The sequence below is a fragment of the Podarcis pityusensis genome (assembly GCF_964106645.2).
Source record: "Podarcis pityusensis genome assembly, chromosome: 11".
Classification (NCBI taxonomy): domain Eukaryota; kingdom Metazoa; phylum Chordata; class Lepidosauria; order Squamata; family Lacertidae; genus Podarcis; species Podarcis pityusensis.
In genome coordinates, this window is record NC_138036.1 from 48,811,457 (window position 1) to 48,835,602 (window position 24,146).

General features: G+C 42.1%; 1 protein-coding gene across 1 annotated transcript in view; it reads right to left on the reverse strand.

The window, feature by feature from the left end:
* Positions 1-1,064: 1,064 nt before the first annotated feature.
* Positions 1,065-24,146, reverse strand: part of ALDH7A1 (aldehyde dehydrogenase 7 family member A1) — a 29,082-nt gene continuing 6,000 nt past the window's right edge. The window contains exons 6-18 of the mRNA XM_080972794.1: positions 22,442-22,574; positions 20,936-20,980; positions 19,888-19,965; positions 18,752-18,849; positions 18,191-18,232; positions 16,413-16,507; positions 12,509-12,593; positions 9,090-9,196; positions 8,531-8,647; positions 6,403-6,500; positions 6,145-6,218; positions 4,517-4,592; positions 1,065-2,178 (exon numbers count right to left, since the gene is read on the reverse strand). Coding sequence (XP_080828920.1) covers positions 2,124-2,178; positions 4,517-4,592; positions 6,145-6,218; positions 6,403-6,500; positions 8,531-8,647; positions 9,090-9,196; positions 12,509-12,593; positions 16,413-16,507; positions 18,191-18,232; positions 18,752-18,849; positions 19,888-19,965; positions 20,936-20,980; positions 22,442-22,574 — 1,103 coding nt within the window. The 3' untranslated portion in view covers positions 1,065-2,123. The remainder of the gene's footprint in view (positions 2,179-4,516; positions 4,593-6,144; positions 6,219-6,402; positions 6,501-8,530; positions 8,648-9,089; positions 9,197-12,508; positions 12,594-16,412; positions 16,508-18,190; positions 18,233-18,751; positions 18,850-19,887; positions 19,966-20,935; positions 20,981-22,441; positions 22,575-24,146) is intronic.

A 24,146-nucleotide genomic window follows, 5' to 3' on the forward strand; every position in this document is an offset into this window, starting at 1 on the left:
CACATCCTTGCCCCTCTCACCACCCGATCTGATTTTTATATTTTTTTTGAAACCCGATTAAACATCTCCTTCCTCTGCGTTGCTCCCAACCGCATGTTCAATAATAATTTCCACCTCCAAATGTATCTTTAGCTGTATGTTACCCAAGGATTTATTTCCCTCTGGGGTATTAAAAACTGGGAAGAAGTTACTACTGCTGTGAACAGCCATTAGTCTTATGCACAGGCAGGCAAACTAAGGCCCAGGGGCTGGATCCAGCCCAATCGCCTTCTAAATCCAGCCCGCAGATGGTCTGGGACTCGGTGTGTTTTTACATGAGTAGAATGTGTGCTTTTATTTAAAATGCATCTCTGGGTTATTTGTGGGGCATAAGAATTTGTTCATTCTGCCCCCCAAATACAGTCTGGCCCCCCACAAGATCTGAGGGACAGTGGACTCCCCCTGCTGAAAATGTTTGCTGACCCCTGGTCTTATGCTTTCTACAAAATGTAGTATAAACACCGACAACTGGGAAACACTGGCCTGTGAGTGCTCCAATTGGAGAACAGCCTTGACCAAAGGTGTGTCATGAGCTTTGAAGACATTCGAACTCCGGACGAAAGGGAGAAACGTGCTAAGAGGAAGGTACATTTGGCAAACCCTCACTGTGATCAACTCCCATCTGGAAACCTATGTCCCCACTGTGGATCCAGAATTGGTCTCCACAATCACTTACGGACTCACTGTTAAGACAGTGTTCATGGAAGACAATTTTACTCGGCTATGAATGATTGCCAAAGAAGACACTTTTACATAGAACTCACTAACTCAATTCTGGTCCCTCTCTGTTCATGGTGAGTTCCGGCACCTCTTTTTCTAGAAAAATAGCACTGCATAGAAATATCACAGGCCTTCAATACCCATTGTTTTACAGTTTTGTTTTTAAGAAAAAGGAATTTCATCTTACCGCAAGCCACACACTGTGAGCACAAAAATTCTGCCTAACCCCAGAGTATTTTTATTTTTATTATTACTTTTCAGCACACTGGAGATCCCAAGTAAATAAATAAGCAGGTCGATCAGGATAGCAAGAAATGTAGAAGTTTTATTTCTGCATTGCAACCAGCTACATAGGAATACTTTCCAATACACTTTGGCACAGTTTCGTTGTGCGTGACCAATGCAACAGGCACAGGCGGCATTGTAGAATTTTGTAGGTCATGATCTAAAATTCAAAGTGATACAGGTGCTTCGCTGGGACTCAAGTACAGCGTCAGAGTCCAGGATCCATGATTAGAATGTGTGCAAATATTCTGCCTAACTGGGATTTCTGGAAAGGAACTCTCGGGGACATACCTGGGGGTCGACCAAATTGGCCCGGGGGGGAGGAGGTGGATGCAAAAATCACCCCCCAAAATCTGTTTCCAGTCGTCTGTGTAAGATTGGGAGCTGAGCAGTAGGAGCAATGGCAAGGCGGTTTGAAGGCAGACGATTACGGAGTGCATGATATACAGGCATACCTCGGAGATATTGCGGCGAGCCGAATTTGCAATATAAAGCAAGTCACACAATTTTGAGGGGTTTCCCAGTGTGTATAAAAGTTATGTTTGCACTGTACTATAGTCTATTAAGCCGGCTCGCCTGGCTGCGGGGGCAGAGGTGGGGGGAAACGGCTTCAGCTCCACTTCTGCGGCCAAAAGTGGGGCGGCATTTGGGGTGTGGGGCTTCCTAACCCTGGAAGTGGCCAGGAAAAATATGTGCAAAGGGCCATGAACTGAAGCGCAATGAAACGAGGTATGCCTGTATATTTGTGTTGTGATGCACCGAGAGATAAGACGTAGGAGAATGTTCCCGCCGTCCTCACACTGCAGCACAAAGACAGCTTTTTTTCAGCCTTCCTCCTCTCCAGACCCTTTTGAGTACTTGGGTTCCATAAAATGCAGTCCTTTTTGATACGGCTATCGCGGCAAAGGGATTTGGGGCCAGGGGCCACAAGGGACCCTTGGTATGTCTCCGGGGACACTGGATCAGTCAAGTCTCCTCAACGCCACATGATTTCAGGGAGTTCCGTCCAACATTTCAAATCAACGGGGACTTGACTCTTCAACGCAAAGTTCAGCCAGGGTAGCACATTTGCAAGGATGCTATTGGAACTTGATTCCTTGAGCCAAAGGCAAATCCTTGCTGTAATTGATGGTGCTGAAAGATAAACAGATAAAGTAGATTTGGTCACTGAAAATTAATAAATAATAATAATAATAATAATTTATTATTTGTACCACACCCATTCGACTGGGATGCTCCAGCCATTAAGTAAAATATTCAGGTTATAGGAGCAAAGGAAAAGCCAAGAACCCTACTGGATCAAACAATTCGATCGAAATTGAAGGTTATTTATGTAGGCCGCTACTGCAGCCCACGTTTTGTTAGCCCCAAAATGGAAAATGAGCGAGGTCCCAAACAAAGAAGAATGGCAACTTAAACTGATGGAATATGCACAGCTTGCAGATCTAACATATAGAATAAGAGAACAAGAAGAACATATGTTTAAAGTAGATTGGAAAATGTTTATTGAATATATGGGGGGAAATTGTGTACACATGAAAACGCTGGCAGCATAAATTCAACAGTGTAAATAAGTTTTGATGGATGTATTAATGGAATACTGAAAGGTTTCGTTTATGTAAAATATGCAGGGATTTATGCTACTCAAAATGAACCATGGAAAGAGAAGGGAAGTCATCGATACTTTAAGGTTGTTTGAATGAATATTCTAAATTGTAAAACAGAAAATTTAATAAAAATTATGTAAAAAAGGGGGGGGAGAAATTGAAGACATTGGGCTTTTAATGTTTATAGCTGCTCTTTAAAATTATTTTTGCATATGCAATTGTTTTAACTGCTTTTAAAGACATTTTTATTTTGTAAATCACTTCAGGATGCTTTGCATAAAGTGATTAAGAAATGAAACTAATAACAACAACAACAACAACAACAACAACAACAATGTATAACAGTTTTTCTGCTGCCATTTTTAACATAGAACATCTTTTGCAATTTTGTGTTCCATTATTGCTTTTAGAAACCATTTATTGTATTTACATTTTCATTCAGCATATCATATGGCTTCAGGATTATCTCTGGATCTGTTTGGCACAGTGATGGAGAAGCTGCAGCTCTCCAGATCTTGTTGGACTACAATTCCCATCATCCCTGACCACTGGTCATGCTGGCTGGGACTGATGGGAATCGGGAGGCCCAACATTTGGAAAGTCACAAGTTCCCCATCCCTGAATTCGTATCATTGAATGAGATGCAAGTTGCTGCTCTGCTGTTAATAACAACAACAACAATTTATTTTTATTATTACAGTTGTACCTTGGAAGTCGAACGGAATCCGCTCTGGAAGTCCATTCCAAAGCATTTGAAAACCAAAGTGTTGCTTCTGATTGGCTGCAGCCTATCGGAATCCGCAGAAGCCCATCGGGCGTTCGGATTCCAAAAGATTCCAAACCAGAACAGGATTCCAAACCAGAACAGTCACTTGCGGGTTTTGATCGGTCGGCAGCCAAAACGTTCAAGAACTAGGCTGTTCGAAAACCAAGGTACGACTGTATTGTTTGCCCACAATCCTGTTCCCCACAGCAGGCAAGTAGATCTAAAAACACTCTCACAGAGATAAGGAGAATGTGGATTAACCTGAAGCAACTTCAAACTAATGTCACAGTTTTGGGGGGAAAGCACTGATGGATTTTCTGCCAGAAAAGTTCCTGACAGTACACATCTCTACTCTGAGGTTGCCAGGATAACAAGGACACATGGAGACACATAAGATGGAAATAAACAAGTTGGACTTATTCCTGACCTGAATAATGCAGATATAATTAAATCAGTTATGCAAATACATTAAGCTATACATTAACAGCTCCCTCTAGTGCTGTGCTATCACACTAATGGAACAAGTCATACAGCAAACCACACTCTGGCATATAGGTGTAGTGGTTTCTTAATTGAAATAACACTATTAAATTAAGGCCTGGTTAACTACAATAAGAATTCCCCCCCCCCTTTTTGTGTGTGTTTTACACAGTATCTTTTTTTCTGTCTGGTTTTTTGTGGGGACTATTTCCTGCTTGTTCTCCTTTTTTGCGTGTCTTACCTCACTCTGCACTTGTGATTTTGTACTTTTTATTTTCAACCAAGAATGTAACATTTTAAAAAAAAGAAATGAAACGACACAAAATTATTATCCAATTCTCAGTAAATTAGGGTCAAGTTAGAGGATGCGCACATGCATTTAGCATGCCTTGTTTGTTACTTTTAAAACAACAGCTGCAGGGAGGAAGGCTGTGGTGAACGTTGACATTTGATTTTGGATATATACTCGGTTAATTAAATTATGTTTTCGCGTTCCTTCCCCCCTTAACATCTTTAGACTTACGGTTAAGGCTACATTGTGGTTTGCTTTGCTTATTTGGCTTTCCCCGGAAGTGCAACTCGGATAATATTTACACGGCCATAACCCCTGAGCTCTTACCAAGTGGATCGTCTCATATATTGCTTCCACGAATCGCTGCCAGATTCCCTTCCGCCGCCAGTGTGTTTATTACCGCCTAGGGAGAAGGGGATGGTAAGAGATGTTGCAGGTTGAAAACCAAGGAATGTCGCTTTGCACTTCTCAAAGAAGCTCATATCTAGACAGACTATAGAAACATTCAGCCTCTTTCCTCTCCTCACTGAAGGCTAAACAATCTCAGCATCCTCTATCCTCCTGAAAATGCCCAAGTCGTCTCAAATTCACAGCTCTCATGATAGCAGGGATTCCATCGTGAAGCCAGAAATATTCAGTACATTCTTCCAACTAGAGAACGAAAACCTTATACAGTGGTACCTCGGGTTAAGTACTTAATTCGTTCTGGAGGTCCGTTCTTAACCTGAAGCACCACTTTAGCTAATGGGGCCTCCCACTGTTGCTGCGCCGCCGCGGCGTGATTTCTGTTCTCATCCTGAAGCAAGGTTCTTAACCCGGGGTAATATTTCTGGGTTAGCGGAGTCTGTAACCTGAAGCGTATGTAACCTGAAGCATATGTAACCTGAGGTACCACTGTACAGAAATTGCATTGAAGAGCAGGAGTGCCTAGGCTACATATTTTTTCTACAGATACAGTGGTACCTCGGTTGTTGAACGTAATCTGTTCCGGAAGACCGTTCAACTTCCGAAACGTTCAACAACTGAGGCACAATAGGCGGTCGGCAAATTCCACTGAGAAAAATGGAGAAATGTGCCTCAGAAGCCATTCGAATTCTGAGGCGCGCCTGAAAACGGAAGAATTCACTTCCAGGTTTTCGGCATTCGGCTTCTGAATCGTTCAGCTTCCGAGACACTCAAAAACAGAGGTTCCATTGTACAGCGGTACCTTGGGTCTCGTACCTAATCCATTCCAGGAGTCTGTTCGACTCCCGAAACAGTTCGAAAACCAAGGCGCGGCTTCCGATTGGCTGTACAAGCTTCCTGCACCCAAGTGGAAGCCGCGTCAGATGTTTGGCTTCCAAAAAACGTTCACAAACCAGAACACTCACTTTTGCTGCATTCAGAAGCCGATTTGTTAGGGAGCCAAGCCGTTCGAGTACCAAGGTACCACTGTACTCCAAATACTCCAACAAACAATTACTCCAAAACTTGGAATAAGGCATCTTTTTGACTTGCGCTGAATAAATAGGAACATTTGCGTTTGATGTATGTCTAACTCTGAAGCCCTTCCTTCTAGATCAGTGATGGCCAAACTTGGCCCTCCAGCTGATTTGGGACTACAATTCCCATCATCCCTGACCACTGGTCCTGTTGGCTAGGGATGATGTGAGCTGTAGTCCCAAAACAGCTGGAGGGCCAAGTTTGGTCATCATTGTTCTAGATGGTGCCCAATTTATTACAGCCTGACCATGGGGTGGGATGGGGCAGACAGGATCCATCTGTACATCAAAATACACTACGAATACCCTGGACTAAAGCTGGGAGACTGGAGGGATCCAAAAGCAGACACAATTGTGTAGGTAATCTGTAAACTATGACCACCCCCATCTATGGATCTGCATGGAAATTTAGGAACTTTCTGTAGGTCCAATAGCATTCAACAATTTTTTGGGAGAAGGGATGGGGGGACATACCAAAGGCACCTCCAATTTCAGCCCCACTGGTTGGAATATTGACATTTACAATGCCACAGTCTGATCCCTTTGGCCTGTAAAAAAAGGAAAATCGATTACCAAAGCAGACGTCAGTCTCAATTCTCCAGAAGGACCAATCTCCAACAACGAAGCTGGAGTTGGAAATCTCATCTAGGCAATGTTTGAAGATGATGTAAATACCCCGCCCTCCAATAGAATATCCCCCACCTTTGTCCACAGAAAAGGGAAGAGCCATACCCGAGCCAGCGGAATATCCTGCCCAAATCTTTGGTAAAGATGCTGCTGGAGAGACCTTGTTTTACTTCATTGTTCCATGTGAAGGCTTCTTCTTCCGTCTGGAAATGAAAGTGCACATTGTTAAATGAGTCGAGAAGTGAGGTTACAGGGAAGCAGGCAGAGGGCCTTCTTGGTGGTGGCGCCCGCCCTGTGGAATGCCCTCCCATCAGATGTCAAAGAAACAAACAACTGACTTTTAAAAGATATCTGAAGGAAGCCCTGTTTAGGCCCGTTTTTAAAGGTTGATGTTTTATCGCTTTTTTAATATTCTGTTGGGAGCCGCCCAGAGTGGAACCCAACCAGATGGGCAGGGTATAAATTATTATTATTATTACTATTGTTTTTTTAAAAAATGAACATGGCACTGCAGCTGTTCAACATGAAACTAACATCATATAAATGAGGGAAGGGAAGGATTTTCCAGACTCTCCAAGCCCTCTTCCTTGGAGGAGGAATATAGCCTTGTCTCATATGTCTCTTTGAGGTTTTTCAAATTTTGTCTCTGACTTGGAGGACTGAACATTTAATGGTTCTTTCAGACCAAAGTATTTTCTTCATTTCCTTTGCTTCTCAGCTCCCTGTTCTTCCAGCCCACCCTTCCTTTCCAAATTATCAGTTAGTTTACTCTTTTTTGAATGCTCCTGTTGTTGTTTTGTGAGAGCAGTACCATTCTAATTAAAGTACCCTGCTCCATCCTCCCAAATTTTCATAGTCCTCTTGGTTGTGTGTTGGAGCTCAAGAGTTTTCGCCCTGAGCTCTGGTTTTCGAGAGAGGAAAATTAAGGATGCCCCAAAATTGCCTGACACAACCCAAGGAAAACCTTGGGTTACAGATTGGCTGCAAGATCACCAGTTACACGATATGTTTAAATTAGATAGAAAGAATGGATTTTTGGACCAAAGCTCACAATCTGAAAAAGAACTCTTGCAAAGTAAGGATAAACTTTTGTCTAAAATTTATAGTTTTCTATTAGAATGGGAAATGAAAGACAAGCTTGTTAAAGCTTCAATGACACACTGGGCAATAGATACAGGACACAATATAGATCTGAAACTCTGGAAAAGTGACCTGAAATTTACTGCATGTTATTCATTGAAAGAACTATTTGAAAATGATTCATAGATGGTACTTAACTCCAAGTAGATTAGCTAAGATTTATAAAAGAGAATCAGATAAGTGTTGGAAATGTAACAAAGTGGAGGGAATGTTCTTCCACATGTGGTGGACGTGTAAAAAGGTAAAAGGGTATTGGGAAATGATCCATAATGAATTGAAAAAAATGTTTAAAAGTACTTTCCCCCCAAAAAAAACCCAGAATCCTTTTTGTTGGGGATAACCCAGACTGAAATTCCCAGATGTCAGAAAAGGTTATTTATATGTGAAAATTGTGGCCCGTGTTTTGTTAGCCCAAAATTGGAAAGTGAGCGAGGTCCCAACTAAATTTGACAAATTTGACTAAATTTGAGGATTGGCAATTTGACAAAATATGCAGATTTAACATATAGAATATGAGAGCAAGAAGAACACACGTTTAAAAAAGACTGGAAAACATTTATTGAATATATGGAAAATAATTGTATACAGCTGAAAATGCTGGCAGCATTAAGATAAATTCAACAGAGTAAATAATTTTAGATGGATGTAGAAGTGGAAAACTAATTTGAATGGTTATAGTAAAATATCCAGGGACGTCGGGTACGTAAAATGGACCATGAAAAGAGAAGACGCGAAGTCACTGGATATTTTACAGTTTGTAAAATGTTTATTTGAAATTGTAAAACAGAAAATCTAATAAAAATTATTAGAAAAAATATATATTGCCTGACACAACCCATGCTATGGCCAACATATTTAACACCATTTGGTGACAAATGTCCCTGAATAAATGTCATCTTAAAAATACACCAACTCAATGTTCTGTTGCCAGCTGCCAATCAAAACTTGAAAGGATTTCAAGGTTTCCAATACTCGGATGCTGACTCGTGCAATTCAGCACCATTTTTATGGACCATTAATTTCCCCTCCCTTCTTCATGATGCTACCGCCTTTGAACATGTAAAGAAAGAGAGTCTTTAACACCCAAACTTACCTTAAATTTCATTACGTACAAAATAGGGACAAACGTCTCCGTCTGCACGATCGGCGCATTATGTGGAAGGCCAGTCACAATGGTCGGCTCAACATAGTTTCCGGGGCGATCTATAACCTGGAATGGAAAAGATGGAGAAGAAAATGGCACCAGTTGCTTTCGGGCAAGACAGATCATACATTAAATGCCCGATGCTTCATTGGAGCATTTCACTAAAACGGCTTGCTTTCAGCAGAACTCGTAACCTCACAAAGACAGTAGATTCCCCATCAACTTTGAAAAGCCCATGGATATCAGTGGGTGCATTCAGAGTACGACTACCAAGGAATTTCACCTTCTAGGCTTTACGGTGGGGCTTTGTTTTAAAATTATCCGTCATCCAGAAAACCCTGATCAGAAATAAAACTAATCATCGACCCATCCTGCAAGCAGATTTTATCCTCCAAGAAAAATAGTGCACCACTGTTGGGAGAAACATGTTCAAGATGACAGCTTTAACTTTTTTTGTAATCGCAGGGAAAATATAGAGAGATTTCCAAGTATTTATGAGATTAATCACCTTCCCACCATAGACCACAGAGCCACCTTGCTGTTTGGCCTGGGCCACGGCATCAACATACAACTTCACCGCTTGCTCCGTGTGCAGAGGGCCATAGAGGGTGTTTGCTGCAAAAAAGAAAAGAAAAGTGTATATCTGAGCAGGGCCCACAGCTCACATTTACCACAATGCCTACCGTTGTGTCGTCTTGAGAACTGCACTATATTTCTTCATCTATTTGTCATGCCATAAAGTTCTATATATTCCAATATTCTAAGGTGCCATTCTTCTCTCGAAATAAAGACAATTAAGAATTCAAAAGAGGGCTGGACATAATATAAAGAATATATGGGGGAAATATTATAACAAGAAAATAAGTGTAACAGACCAGGGGAAAGAAATACTCAGCCGTAGATGTGACAAAGGTAATGAACATAATTTAGTAAAGTAAGAAAATGCAGTCAAAAAGACCAACAGATAGGAAACCAGAGAAAGGGTGGAAGGGGAGTTAAAATTAAGGTTTATAAGAGTGAATTAAATTGGAGGACCTAGTTATGCTACTATTATTAATTCAAGATATATTATTTACAGAAATGTTTTATGCTTATGTGATTCCCCCCCTTTCATAATACCATGTGTTTGCCTGTAACATACTATGCACTAATTATATGATAAAACAGAAAAGCAAATAAACATGTATAAAACATGCATATACAGTGGTATCTCTGGATGCGAACAGGATCCATTCCAGAGCCCCGTTCGCATCCAGAAGCAAACGTAACTAGCAATGACACGTCTGCGCACGCATGCATTGCTTTTCGCCGCTTCTGCGCATGACATCCTTTTGAGTGTCTGCACATGGGCGAGCGGCAAAACCCGGAAGTAACGCGCTCCGTTACTTCCGGGTTGCCGCGGAGCGCAACTCGAACACGCTCAACATGAAGCATATTCAACCCGAGGTATGACTGTACAGTGGAACCTCAGTTTTCAGACGTAATCCGCTCTGGAAGACCCTTCGAGTCCCGAAATGTATGAAAACCGAAAACTCAATACGGAAGCCACCTCAAAGGTTCGACTTCGGAAGCATGTTTGAAAACGGAAGCATTTTCTTCTGGGTTTACGGCATTCAAGTTCCGAATCATTAGTCAACTGAGACATTAGAAAACAGAGGTTCCACTGTATATGTTGTATGTGTATATAAAAAGAGAACTGCACTATAGACCTAGCCAATCTGGCGATAGATCATTGAGAACCAGATTTCAATCCACAACATGGTAACTGGTTCAAATTTTTGCCCCGACGATCCACCGCTCGAAACCAGAAAATGCTTTTGTCTGTTGCTTTGCCTGCTGAGCTCTCCCCAGGCTCCCACAGGAAGCAGCAAACCACAGAACAGAGGCAGACCAAGAACTTTCCTCTAGCTGTGATGAAACTTGCTCGGAAAAAGGCTTCCGTGCCTCCGCTGAGCTGTTTAAAGAAGCCCCACTGTGTCACGCGAACAGAGCAACAAAGTGGTTTGTTCAGCTGGGGCACAAAAAGGTTTTCTTGCTTCCGCTAAACCGTTTAAAGAAGTCCCTCCAGCTCATGAGAGCAACAGCGGTATCGGGGTTCACTTGGCTAGGGGGCGGGAAGCTTAGGTGGGGAGGAACGAGGTTGCCATATGTCTGGGAAAACCTGGACATGTCCTCTTTTGGGGGCCAACATGGTCATCTGGGCAGATTTCTACATAAATTTTTTCCCAAATTTTTAAATTGAATTTTCCACAATTATAACAAATATAACATAGAAAAAAGAAAAGAAAAAACACAAAAGAAAACACAATACAGTACTAAAAAATAAAAATAAATAAATCTTAAAACACATATCCCTTTAAAACCCAATTTCTCTTACATTGCTAATTGACTTCCTCAGATCCCTCCCTTCTGAATTTCACTGTATCTGCATGTAACAGCTCTCCAATATCATTCTTAAACTAATATTATTTCCAGCAATTAACTATCTTATTCTCTTTTCTTACTGTTCTAAATCCAACTTACTTACAATTAAATCCTAATTTAATCCTAGGCCTATTTGGTGCTTTCAAGTGACTTCTAATTTTTTATATTACCAGATTTCTACATTTTAAAGGAAACGTCTGGGGTTTTTTTTGTGGGGGGCTCAGGTTGGCAGCGGTTTGTGCTGTCCTCTTTTTTGGTCTTCAAGATACGGCAACCCTAAGGAGGAAGAAGCAGCCAAGATACGTTCCAGACATTGTGATATATCAGCATATCAAGGGATTCAAGCTGCTGATATATCACAATGTTGAAATCCAAATAATACCTAGGACTATTGCACTGTGAATAGGATCAGATCTTTTTCTCTTTTTTTCTATTTCTATGCCCCTTTTTATTCAAATGAATCCCAAAGCGGCTTACAAACAGAAGATAAAAATAACATAACAGAACATCACGAATACAGCATAAATCATATAGAATACTTACCAAATCAACAGGAAAACAATCCCAAATCCCAAATAAAACAATTACCATCTATGTAACACTATTAACAAAACAACTAAAAAATAAGTTAAACATCAGTTACACCATGGGTAGGCAAGCTAAGGCCCGGGGGCTGGATCCGGCCCAATCGCCTTCTAAATCTAGCCCACGGACGGTTCACGAATCAGTGTGTTTTTTACATGAGTAGAATGTGCCCTTTTATTTGAAATGCCTTTCTGGGTTATTTGTGGGGCATAGGAATTCGTTCATATATTTTTTTTCAAAATATAGTCCGGCCCCACACAAGGTCTGAGGGACAGTGGACCGGCCCCCTGCTGAAAAAGTTTGCTGACCCCTGAGTTACACCAACTCATTATAATATTATTATATTATTATATTATATTATATTATATTATATTATATTATATTATATTATATTATATTATATTATTATAGGATTCACAAAGTATGGCACTATTCAGATCTATAAAACAGTATTAACAACATTAACAAAATAGCAACAAAACAAACAAAGCCCTGTTGAAGTTGTATACATGCTCTCCCCTCCACCATGACTCATAGACTTTCTTCTTTAACCATTATATACATATATAGAGAAAGAAGTTCAGATTAGCTAGGCTTGGCCCAAGTTGGAGCTGCTTAAAGCAATTTTCTTGCGCCAAAATGCAACTTCTCCTTCCTAAGTAAGAGAAGCAACGTTTTGGGCAAGGCATTTGGGTGGTTCAAACCCCCCCCCCCCCACACACACGTGTGCGCACAGAGTTTCTTCTCAGACACCTAACAGGTAATCCTGTAAGGAAGAGGCAGAGCTATGAAGAAAGCCGCTCCTCCCCCCCCCCGAAATGGCAGTTTGGGAAGTGGGCAACTGTTCAGTTCTCCCAAACTCCAATGGCAACCAAGAACCACCATGCAATGCTTCCCAGAGCAAAGAGGAGCTCTTACCGTCCCAAGGATCTCCAATACGGACTTGTGCGTACGCCTTTACAAGTTTCTCCACCACTTCATCATGGATGCTTTCATGCAAAAACTAATAAAACATTAGAAGAAAAAAATAGGTTGAAGATTGGCAACAGAGGTGCTAACTTCCAAGGTCTTGCAGAGAACAATGGGGCTGCTATAAGTTTGTTCCGAATGTTGAAAATGCCAATACAGTCGTACCTTGGAAGTAGGACCTCCAAAACGTTTGAAAACCAAAGTGCGACTTCCAAAATGTTCAAAAACCAAAGTGCAGCTTCTGATTGGCTACAGGAATTTCCTGCAGCTAATCAGAAGCCGTGGAAGCCCCGTCGGATGTTCAGCTTCCAAAAATAGTTCGCAAACCGGAACACTCACTTCTGGGGTTGTGGTGTTCAGGAGCCAAAACGTTAGAGAACTAAGCTGTTCAAAAACCAAGATACGACTGTAAAGTACTTCCATTTTTATGCTGTCCTTGATATCAAACTAAGTTATGGCAAGTTCCTCTTTCTCCGCAGATACATACAGTGGTACCTCGGGTTATAGACGCTTCAGGTTACATACGCTTCAGGTTACACACTCCGCTAACCCAGAAATAGTGCTTCAGGTTAAGAACTTTGCTTCAGGATAAGAACAGAAATCGTGCTCCAGCGGCACGGCAGCAGCGGGAGGCCCTATTAGCTAAAGTGGTGCTTCAGGTTAAGAACAGTTTCAGGTTAAGAACAGACCTCCAGAATGAATTAAGTTCTTAACCCGAGGTACCACTGTACTGAGAAATGCACATTCTATTTCTCAACCAGATGGCATTTTTGAAAGCTGGCAAATTCTTTCACCATCTCAGGGTAAAATTGCCAAGACGTTTAAAGCGGAAATTAACAAAGCCCAACATATTCAAACAGCAGTAGCGAAAGGCTCTAGAATTCAGTTCCTTTTGCATACAAATGGCTCTTTATGGTCTGGCAAACCATAAAACAGAATTTGAAGAACTTCGGTCTGCCTAAAGCCAAATAATAGCACTTTGAGTTAAAACATTTAATCAAAGACTTAGAATCCAGTGCACATTTTGGTCTTTAAGGAAAAAACGTGGAATTATTTCACTGTGCACAATCAAGAGAAAGCTAGGTACTTCTCCTAAATCTCTCTAAAACCCATGAGGTTTTAAGTAACTGCTGACTTAAATGAGATGTGCCAACATTTCTGCTGCACCTATTGGGTTTTATTCATTTGCATAAGCCTGCAATTCAGAACTGTATTTTCCTATTCATTGTGAACTAGGGAGATCTGATCAGAATTTAAATAACCTTATTTCAAAAGCGAGCAGTAATAATGGGAGACATCAAACATCACGCACAAGCAGACATCCATTAATAGAATGGGTCTTTCTTTTCTCCTCCTGCAGCCCCAACATCCCAAAATACACCTTGAAAAGCTTATGGACCCTCCATAGGAGATTTGGAAAACAGGTCAGGGGGGAAGGAGGGGAAATCTTGCTCTACAAGATATCCCCCTTTGAGTTTAGAACTAATGGTTTTGGAATTAAAAAAAAGACTATTAAAAGAACATTTGGGATTTTCCCTAGGCTGCTATGAAGCCTGTGATCTGTTGGCTAAGCATGGCTCATTTGGCAAGCAAAATTTATCCAATGCTTGAAAGATGGAAAAAATATGTATCATTTTTACAGAACCGCACCAATCCAAACTGTGCTGGAGACAAATTTAAAGAAAGATAATCGCTTCGGAATTAACCAGAGTTCTTCTGGTTCCATTCTTTGCTAAAAGGGCCTTCTTGGTAGTGGCGCCCGCCCTGTGGAACGCCCTCCCATCAGATGTCAAGGAAATAAACAGCTATGTGACTTTTAGAAGACATCTGAAGGCAGCCCTGTTTAGGGAGGTTTTTAAAGTTTGATGTTTTATCGTGTTTTTAATATTCTGTTGGGAGCCGCCCAGAGTGGCGGGGAAAACCCAGTATAAATAAATTATTGTTATTGGGGTATAAATAAATTATTGTTGTTATTATTATATTAATGATGATGGAAGGCATACACAAACGACAACAAACGGAGCATTCCATCATTATGATGTGGAGTATTTTCACATAAATTACATAGTAATGCAGCAGGAGCATACCTAATAGTTATGTAATGATTCATTGAAAAGTTTCTTTTTTCTTTTATTTTCTTTTTTTTAGAAAGAGGAACAATAAACAGATAAACAATAACAACTAACTCAATTCTTCACAAGTCCAACCTTTTAAGCATCTTGGTTGACTTCCTCAAGTCCCTCCCTTCTGAGTTTCCTTGTAGTTAAAAGTAACAGCTTTCCAATATCATTATTAAACTAAAACAATTTCCAATTACGGTCCATCTTATTCAGTTTTCTTAACATTCCAAATCCCATTTATTTAATTATAACTTAATTTAATCCTAGGCCTATTTGTTTTCTTTCAAGTAATTTCTAATTTTTTATGTTTCAAGCGAAAGAGCTCCCTTCCAGCATAACGGGCGGCCAATAGGAAGTCCGTCATTGAAAAGTTTCTACGGGCAGTCAGACCGTTACAGAGTGAGCAGTGCTTAAAACTGCTGATGCACTCAGACGACAACTCATTCCTGGAACTGGACAGATATTGTGTTGCTCAGGCAGGAGAAGGGGAGCAACAGGCATGCACAAACAGGTGGAGGCTGGTCCCTTAGGATAGGCAAAGGCAAACTCGACCCTCCAGATGTTCTGGGACTACAACTCCCATCATCCCTGACCACTGGTCCTGTTAGCTAGGGATGATGGGAGTTGTAGTCCCAAAACATCTGGAGGGCCGAGTTTGCCTTTGCCTGCCTTAGGACAAACCAAGCTCAGTCCGTCGTCAGTCAGGCTTACTCACTTCTTTTTCCTTAGTGGAAGTGTCACCCTTTGCACAATCCCAGCAAGGAGGATGGCCAAGAGGGGGTCAAAGCGATAACTACCTGGCTCTGTCAACTGTTGGGCTCTGGCTCTACCGAGCCGTTGGCCTGCCAACCTACCAGCCCCAACGGGCACAAGCAGTGCCAGATTTACGTATAAGCTAAACAAGCTCTAGCTTAGGGCCCCACTCTCTTGGGGGCCCCAAAAAAATTAAAGGCAAAAAAACCTGGATGTACATTTCAAAAATATAAGGTAAAAAACAAATAAAATAAAACCTACATACTGCAACAGTGTTTTGGGTTGTGTAGGCTCCTATGATGGAAGTAATGGGCCCGGCCTGCTTGCCTGCTCCCTAAAATATCACTGGTTTGCTGATTTCTATATATAGGGTGCCTACATTCTGCACGGACTGGCTGCATGGCCACATGTAGCAGGCAGCTGCAGACTGCAGCGCAGCACAGTTGAATGTAGGTCTAGCTGTTGTACCTGTTCTCTAATATTAAAATACATATCGTGGTACCTCGGGTTACAAACACCTCGGGTTACAGACTTCCGCTAACCCGGAAGTAGTACCTCGGGTTAAGAACTTTACCTCAAGATGAGAACAGAAATCGTGTGCCAGCAGCGGGAGGCCCCATTAGCTAAAGTGGTACCTCAGGTTAAGAATGGTTTCAGGTTAAAAACAGACCTCCGGAAGGAATTAAGTTCATAACCAGGGGTACCACTGTATTTTATTATGTGCAAATGGCTTTAGATACCTATTAGGTCCATAAAATACCATACAGCATATATTCAACACAAAAAACAGCAGCAATTTGTTGTTGACAAAGGACAGCTGGACATATAAAGGGCCCCGTTACCTTCAGTAGCTTAGGGCCTCATCAAACCTAAATCCAGCCCTGGGCACAAGCCACAACTGTTCCTAACGCCACTGCAGGCGTCCAACTACCATCCAAACAGGCATTTGGAGAAGACACGGAAATCCCAGCGCTTCTTACCAGCCTTCTGGCAGTTGTGCATCTCTGGCCTGCTGTCCCCACAGCCGCAAAAAGGGCCGACGGAATGACCAGCTGAAGGTCGGCATCGTCGAAGACTGCAAGGCATTGAGAAGATACAGAAAGGGGAGAATTCAGATGCAACTGGGGAGACGGAGGAGACTCTCACCGACAGTCTGAGCAGTCAGTCAAGAAGCATTAGGGAAGAGCGATGGCAAAGATGCCTGGAAAACTCAGAACCCAAGAGGACAAAAACTTTACAAAAGAATGGGGGAATTTTTATAAGTTGTTTAGGAGACCACTGTAAGCAGATGGAAACATTGGCAGGATTTTGATTTCACTTGTTTTGTAACGAATACCATGGACAAGATGGATTGATATAAAAGTTAAGAGTATGGAAGAATATGCAGTTGTAAATGTTCAAAATGGGACCCCATAAAGGGGGCGGGGAGTCCCAAGATTCGGAGGAATCTCTGTATGTGGATATATATTTGGATTTTTACAACTTTGTACTTGTAAAACCAAATAAAAATGATTTCAAAAAAGAAAATAGCATTAGGGAAGATAGAAGCAGGTTTTGATTCTGAAAGCATTCAATGGCCTTTATAGGCAGTAGCAAAACACCTGAAAGGCCTCAGAGTACAGAATTGCCAACAGCCACACACATAAAAAAACTTGTAAAGGTAAAGGGACCCCTGACCATTAGGGTCCAGTCGTGGCCGACTCTGGGGTTGCGGCGCTCATCTCGCTTTACTGGCCGAGGGAGCCGGCGTACAGCTTCCGGGTCCTGTGGCCAGCATGACTAAGCCGCTTCTGGCGGACCAGAGCAGCACACGGAAACGCCATTTACCTTCCCGCTGGAGTGGTACCTATTTATCTACTTGCACTTTGACGTGCTTTCGAACTGCTAGGTTAGCAGGAGCAGGGACCGAGCAACCGGAGCTCACCCCGTCACGGGGATTCGAACCGCCGACCTTCTGATCGGCAAGTCCTAGGCTCTGTGGTTTAACCAACAGCGCCACCCGCATCCCAAAACCCCCCAAAAAAACTTGTAGGTAGTAGTTAAAATCACCAAACATAACTAAGTTCAATCCACTGATTTCAACTCTAATTTTTTACTCTGAGTAACAACTGAAAACCCCCTATTGTTTTGAATCAAGGCGAATCGCCCAGTTCCCCGCGGATCTGGTGAGACAGGTACACAGTGGAGTATAACTGGATAGTGCAAAACATACACTGTACAAAAAAGAGAAAGCAGAAACGTCTTCTATAGGGAACTTCTGGCCCTCTCGCTGTTGCTGAACTGCAACTCCAATCCACATATAATAGCTCTGCAACCATTCTGCTCCTACCATTGATCTGGAACTGTAGCAAACGCCACAAAGCAACTGGAGGTGCCATCTGGCCCCCAACTTTATGCTCAAGAAAAACAAGGGTACCCCAGTTTTTTCTCTGGAATCTTATTCGATGGCATTAGGAGGCCAAAGAGGACTCTGAAGAATTTTGGACAGGAACGTGGCAAGTAACAAATGAAGCAAAAGACCTTCATTTGGTGGAGTGAAGTTGAAAGGAAAGGCTATTAAGTGCCACTTCAAAACAGATTTTGAGCACCCTCTTAAATGTAAACACCAGCAGCTCATCATGAAGCAGAGCCTGGGTTTCAGTCAATCACATGGACTCAAATTTCCAGGAAAATCCTAAATACGTGCAGCAAAGCCATTGGCCATGCACATTCACTCAGCCAGAGACCGGCTTTAACGTTTAATGAAAATATTAATTACCTATAATAGCGTTGTTTCCACCAAGCTCCAACAGAGACCGTCCTATTGAAATAAAAAAGCAGTAAGCCATGTGAACATTACCCACAATTCCTAGCTAGGAATATGCCCTCCTCACGCCCGGTTGTCATAATGACTTTGCCGGTTTGAGCGGGTGTTTTTTTTAATAAAAAACAACAACCAAGCAGTGTATAAAATTTATGGACTAAATAAATAAAGAGGCTCACAAAAGAAGAAGGGAGTCAAAGTTGTTGTTGTTTAAAAAAGCAGCTTCTTTAGTAAACTGGAAAAAACCCTTAATGCAGGCCACAATTCAGAATTCCTCTATGTGCAGGCGAAGGACTTGTGCATGATGCTTCTTGTAAGAACATAGGAAGAGTTCTGATGGAAGAAAGCCAGCACTCTTTCCACTTGCCTATTATTAATTATTATTATTATTATTATTATTATTATTAGAATTTGTGTACTGCTCTTCACCTGAAGAACACGGGGCAGTTGGCAACATGGAAAATTGTAAGACTCCTTGAATTCAGAAGAGATACTGGATCATGCTACGCCACTTACCAAATCTCTCCTGAACCACCATCGCTACCTGCTTGCCCACATTGGTGCTGCCAGTGAAGGACAAGAGATCCACTCTTTCATCCTTTGCCATTGCTTTGCTACAGAGGACAGAGGAAGATTCTTAGTCAGTGGCAAAACAGGTGGAATGAGAAAGTATGTTAGGGTGGGAGGAAGGGGGAGCCCTGCCCCTCACTCTCAAAACACGTTGCATTTGTGCCAATTAAATATATAATTCTTGTGACACTCCTCAGCCATCAACTTCGCTATTTGTCTAATGGAAAGTCTGTATTTTTAACAGCATGAACAAGCTTCCTTCTGCCGTCCCATGCCATGTGTGCATTCATTTTTCCGAATCTATTGCTTCTTTTGTTTCCTACACTGCATTTGATCGCATCACAATCAGAACTCTATGGAATGCAAATGGCAATAACAACGAAGCAAAAGAAATATTAGCCGTAAAACGCAATTAAAATTCATGCCGGATCTAGCCCAAAGTTATCGCAATTGCAGAAAGATCATTAAGTGGTCACCAAGACCACCAGCGATTTTCAAATGGCCCAAGGGGTAAAATTTCGAAACCACCGCTTTAGCGTTCCGCTCTGCCACTCAAAGATTATGGAGCACATATATTTGAAAGTTTTTGTATCTGTAGGGAAAGCACACCAAAGTTGCCACAAGACAGCTATTCCTTTTAAGTGTGCAAAATGGAACCTTGAGGAAGGTTCAGAATGGCTCTTAGAATGAGTGATCAGGGACATGTGTGGTTTCTTCCTGTAAATTCAAATTCCTAGTGAAGCTGACATTTCTAGCCATCATATTTGTGATAGGGGTGCACAATGCAATCCTTTATCTGGAGTGAGCCCCGCCATACCCAGCGGAATTTACTTCCAAGCAGATATGCAGGGGACAGCGTGGTTGGGTCAAATCTATGTCTACTGAGGGGATGGGTTTTCCTTTAGTAAGGAGATCACAGTTTAAGCGAAGCCTCGTTGTTGTTCTGATGCAATGAGTCAATAGAGTAGGAAACATTTGCAGCTGTAGATTAAAAGGACCGTTAAGAGGTTAACAGAGATTTAACAAGATTCACCAGACTATATTCCCAAACTGTGCATAAAAATACCAAGCGTTGCACCTACCCAATATCTGCTCCACCACAGACCAGAGAGCAGATAGCACCAGGCAGTTTGTTGTCCTCCAGAACCTGGGCAACTATTCTAGGGAACAAAGAAAGAAGATTCATTAGATGTCCTGATGGTTCACTGGCAAAAGGATTACACGTGCAGGACATAGTGAGACTTGACTTTTCATCACCTTGCCAAACGCACAGACGAAAAGGTCGTATTCAACGGAGAGCTAGCTGGAAGCATGCACAGAACAACTTCGGCTTGGTCAACAGGACTTTCCCCTCCTTCCCCAACATTCACCCCCTAAATCTCTTCTGGAGGGTTTGTAGAAACCACCCAAAATGAGATGTGGAACTATGTGGAGAAGAGGCAGCTCATACATGACCTTGCAGTGCCCGCCGGGACCATATAACACCAGTCCTGAGAGACATGCATTGGCTCCCAGTAAATTTCCAAGCACAATTCAAAGTGTTGGTGCCGACCTTTAAAACCCTAAATGGCCTCGGCCCAGTAGACCTGAAGGAGCGTCTCCACCCCCATCATTATACCTGGACACTGAGATCCAGCTGCCAGGGCCTTCTGGCAGTTTCTTCACCATGAGAAGTGAAGTTACAGGGCACCAGGCAGAGGGCCTTCTCAGTAGTGGCACCCGCCCTGTGGAACGCCCTCCCATCAGATGTCAAGGAAATAAACAACTCTCTGACTTTTAGAAGACATCTGAAGGCAGCCCTGTTTACAGAAGTTTTTAATGTTTGATGTTTTATCACGTTTTTAATATTCTGTTGGAAGCCACCCAGGGTGGCTGGGGAAACCCAGCCAGATGGGTGGGGTATAAATAATAAATTATTATTATTATTATTATTATCCGCATCCCTCCCTAATGAAACCAAAGTAGGGAGGTTGACATAGACCTCTCATTTCAGACGCTACCAGAGAAGCCCAGAATGCAAGCTGCAGTGAAGGCAGCATTCAGCCAGCTTCTTAAAACAATGCAGAAGAATGAACAGGAGACAGAAAGGAAGCACAGAGGTTCTAGCAACAAAGATAAGTGAAAACTCACTTTGTAACAGCGACACTAACGAGCGATGTTGTGGGAGCACCTTTCCTTTGGAGGGAAACAAACCAGGAAAGATTATTCTTCCCAACTGCTTATTTTAAAATGAACATTGCATGATATTTTAAGAAACTGCTACGTTAGAACACCTAAAATTACCTAAATCAGTAGATTACCAGGTTTTCATCTTTTCATTTTAACAGGTGCTAAAATGAGAAAACTCCAAACAACATGCAACTTTGAAGTAACAGGCCACCAATGTTTGGTTACTTAAAACTTGGGTACAGAGTTAGAAACTCAAGATGTATAAGCTACATGCCAAATGTCTCCTTAAACCAAAGTTACAGTTGCCAATATGGAATGTATTGTTGCCATTTCAGGGCAAGATGACTCTAAAGTCTTGTTTTTCAAACGATGGACTGACTGTGATTGATTCTCAGTTAATCATCTGGCTGGTTCAGATGACAACCTTCAGCTAGTTTAAGAACTTCAAGAACTTAAAGGGAAAAAGTCACTTGTTCAAGGACAGTCCAAATATATATTCGCCTGTTCCGACCTTTTTCTTAGCAGTGACACGGACCATTCATAATACAAGAAAATTATTCCCAACTGCGAGCACAGCAGTGAGGTGGGATAAGTTAAAATAAGCTAGAACAATTAACTATAATCTCATTCACTGCTCCTGCTCAGGCTGCACAGAAAAAGCATTTTGGTTCCTGAAATTCATTCCGATTGTGCAGATAAAATATAACAGATAGAATTCTACAGAATGTGTTGCTAGTGTGTGAGAACAGTCCAGATCTAATGATCCCCAGGCAGAGGGTGGAGATGTCCGGCATCTTCACTTGGTCCCAAGTGTCCAATAGCCAGGGTACCTAACCAAATAAGCATCATAATCTTTCCATTGTAAAAATATGACTCAGTAGTTCTAGGCGACTATCTTAGCTGCTGAACAGAGATTCAATAAAGAAATGGAAACAGTCGCTGCTTTAAGTACATTCCAGAGAACTGCTGTGTAGGGAATAAATACTTAGCATACGGAAGGGTCGGGGAACTTGTGGCCATTCAGATGTTTTTTGTTGTTGTTGTTTAGTCGTGTCCGACTCTTCGTGACCCCATGGACCAGAGCACACCAGGCACTACTGTCTTCCACTGCCTCCCGCAGTTTGGTCAAACTCATGCTGGTAGCTTCGAGAATACTATCCAACCATCTCGTCCTCTGTCGTCCCCTTCTCCTTGTGCCCTCCATCTTTCCCAACATCAGGGTCTTTTCCAGGGAGTCTTCTCTTCTCATGAGGTGGCCAGTTGCTAGACTACAACTCCCATCCTCCTCAACCATTGGCCGTGCTGACTGAGCTCATGGGAGTTGGAATCCATCAACGCCCAGTTTCTGCATCTGTGGTGCACAGCTTTCCAACAAGCACGAAATATACTCAAACGGCGCAGCGCCCGTTGTTAAATTAGAGGCCACCAGTTAAAACCGTCACCATAAAGTAGGACAGATCAGCTTACCAGAGGCAGACATTGCCACAGACCATTGCAATTGCGTTGTTCCAGCCATAAACTGCTACAGGAAAGTTGAAAGCTGTGATGATTCCTACTAATCCCAAAGGATTCCATTGTTCTATTAAGGCGTGCCCAGGCCCTGCAAATAAAAAGCCAAGGAGAGGACATTTGATGAGCACAGAATTTCATTTATTCTATTTATCCTTCTCGTTATCCAAGGAACTCAGTGTACACAAGAATTAGCCAAATTCCATCCCCACAAGCACGCTGTGTCGTAAAGCTTATTGTGATAGTTTTTTTAGGCACCGAGCTTATTTTAGTAAATAATCGGACGGCAGAGCCCTTCGCATCAAAGCACAAAACAGCTCTGTTTGCATAGGATGAGCTCCACAAGCAGATAAGGCCAAAACCAGCTTGAGTGAAGAGTCAGGCTCCCTCCCTCCCTTTCTCCTCCAGCATACTTCGGAGGATGACTGACTCGGTAAAGTTCCGCTTTTAAAATAATCTCGAGCTTATTGCTGTGTTCAAAACATAGGTGCTGGTTCTACAGACTCTGCTTAGCTTAACAAGTCAGCCTGAGAAACCATGGTTTGAGTGCATTAAACCATGTTTCGGCACTGAGCGCAAACCAGCACGAAAGGAGCCTAATTCAATGGTTGCTCCCAATTTAGTGGTCTTTACAAGCATGGAGAACAGCTGTCCAACAGCCATGAAATATACTCAAAAGGTGCAACATCTGTTGTAAGTTAAGAGGTCACCAGTTACTGGACGATTTCGTTACTTTTTGAGCCCAAAAGTGCTTACAGGCATCTTTTATATAATCTGAAATAAGATCTCTTTTTTAAGATATAAAAGTACTTTAACTGTATACCGCTACCTGCTTGAAAAAAATCATATTTTTTGTAAATGTTTGTGGCGATCACACAGGGCCCCTGGATGTTTGACGGTCTATTGACCCTGTGCCACCACTGTGATTGCTTTCTTCGCTGCCACCAACCCGTTTCTCACGGGTACTCACAGAGTCCAGACAGTTGTTAACATTAACAAATAATCAAGTTTATTTATAGGCATGAACAAGCTTATGGTTTCAGATAATTTTTCTTAGCAGTTTCTTAATCTTAGTTCCTTTACTGTCCCATACGTTCCTAACAACTTCAAACTGATTATCCCAACTATCTATCTGACTCCACCTAACAGTTCCTCTCACTCTCTCACCACACAACTCGATCAACCCAGACTATTCCTCCCTCTTCCTTCTTCAACTCTCAACTGACTTCCACATACTCCGACTCTCACTCTAACTCCTCCTATCAGTTTCTCTCTGGCCAATCACATCACACTCATTTAACCCTTTCCTTATGACTCACATAGGAGGCAAATGCCACAATCTTATTTATTGATTTTTCACAAAAACAAAAAAAACCCCATAAATTTCTTCACCCGTGGACTTCCCTTCCATGGTTTCCAGTGTTACCCATAAATGCCGCATATTTCACATATACTATTCAATACATCCATTTCAACCTATTTACCTGTGCTACTTGGGGGGAAAAAATAATGCCAGCTGCATGGATTTTCACTAGGACCACAGTACATGGGGAAGTGGAGGTGTGATCCTTCATTCTCCCAACGCAAGAGAAGGGTTAAACCTCCCACCTCAGCTCACTGAAAATTGGAGCGCTCCTAGCCGAGTAATTGAAAAGTCCACACC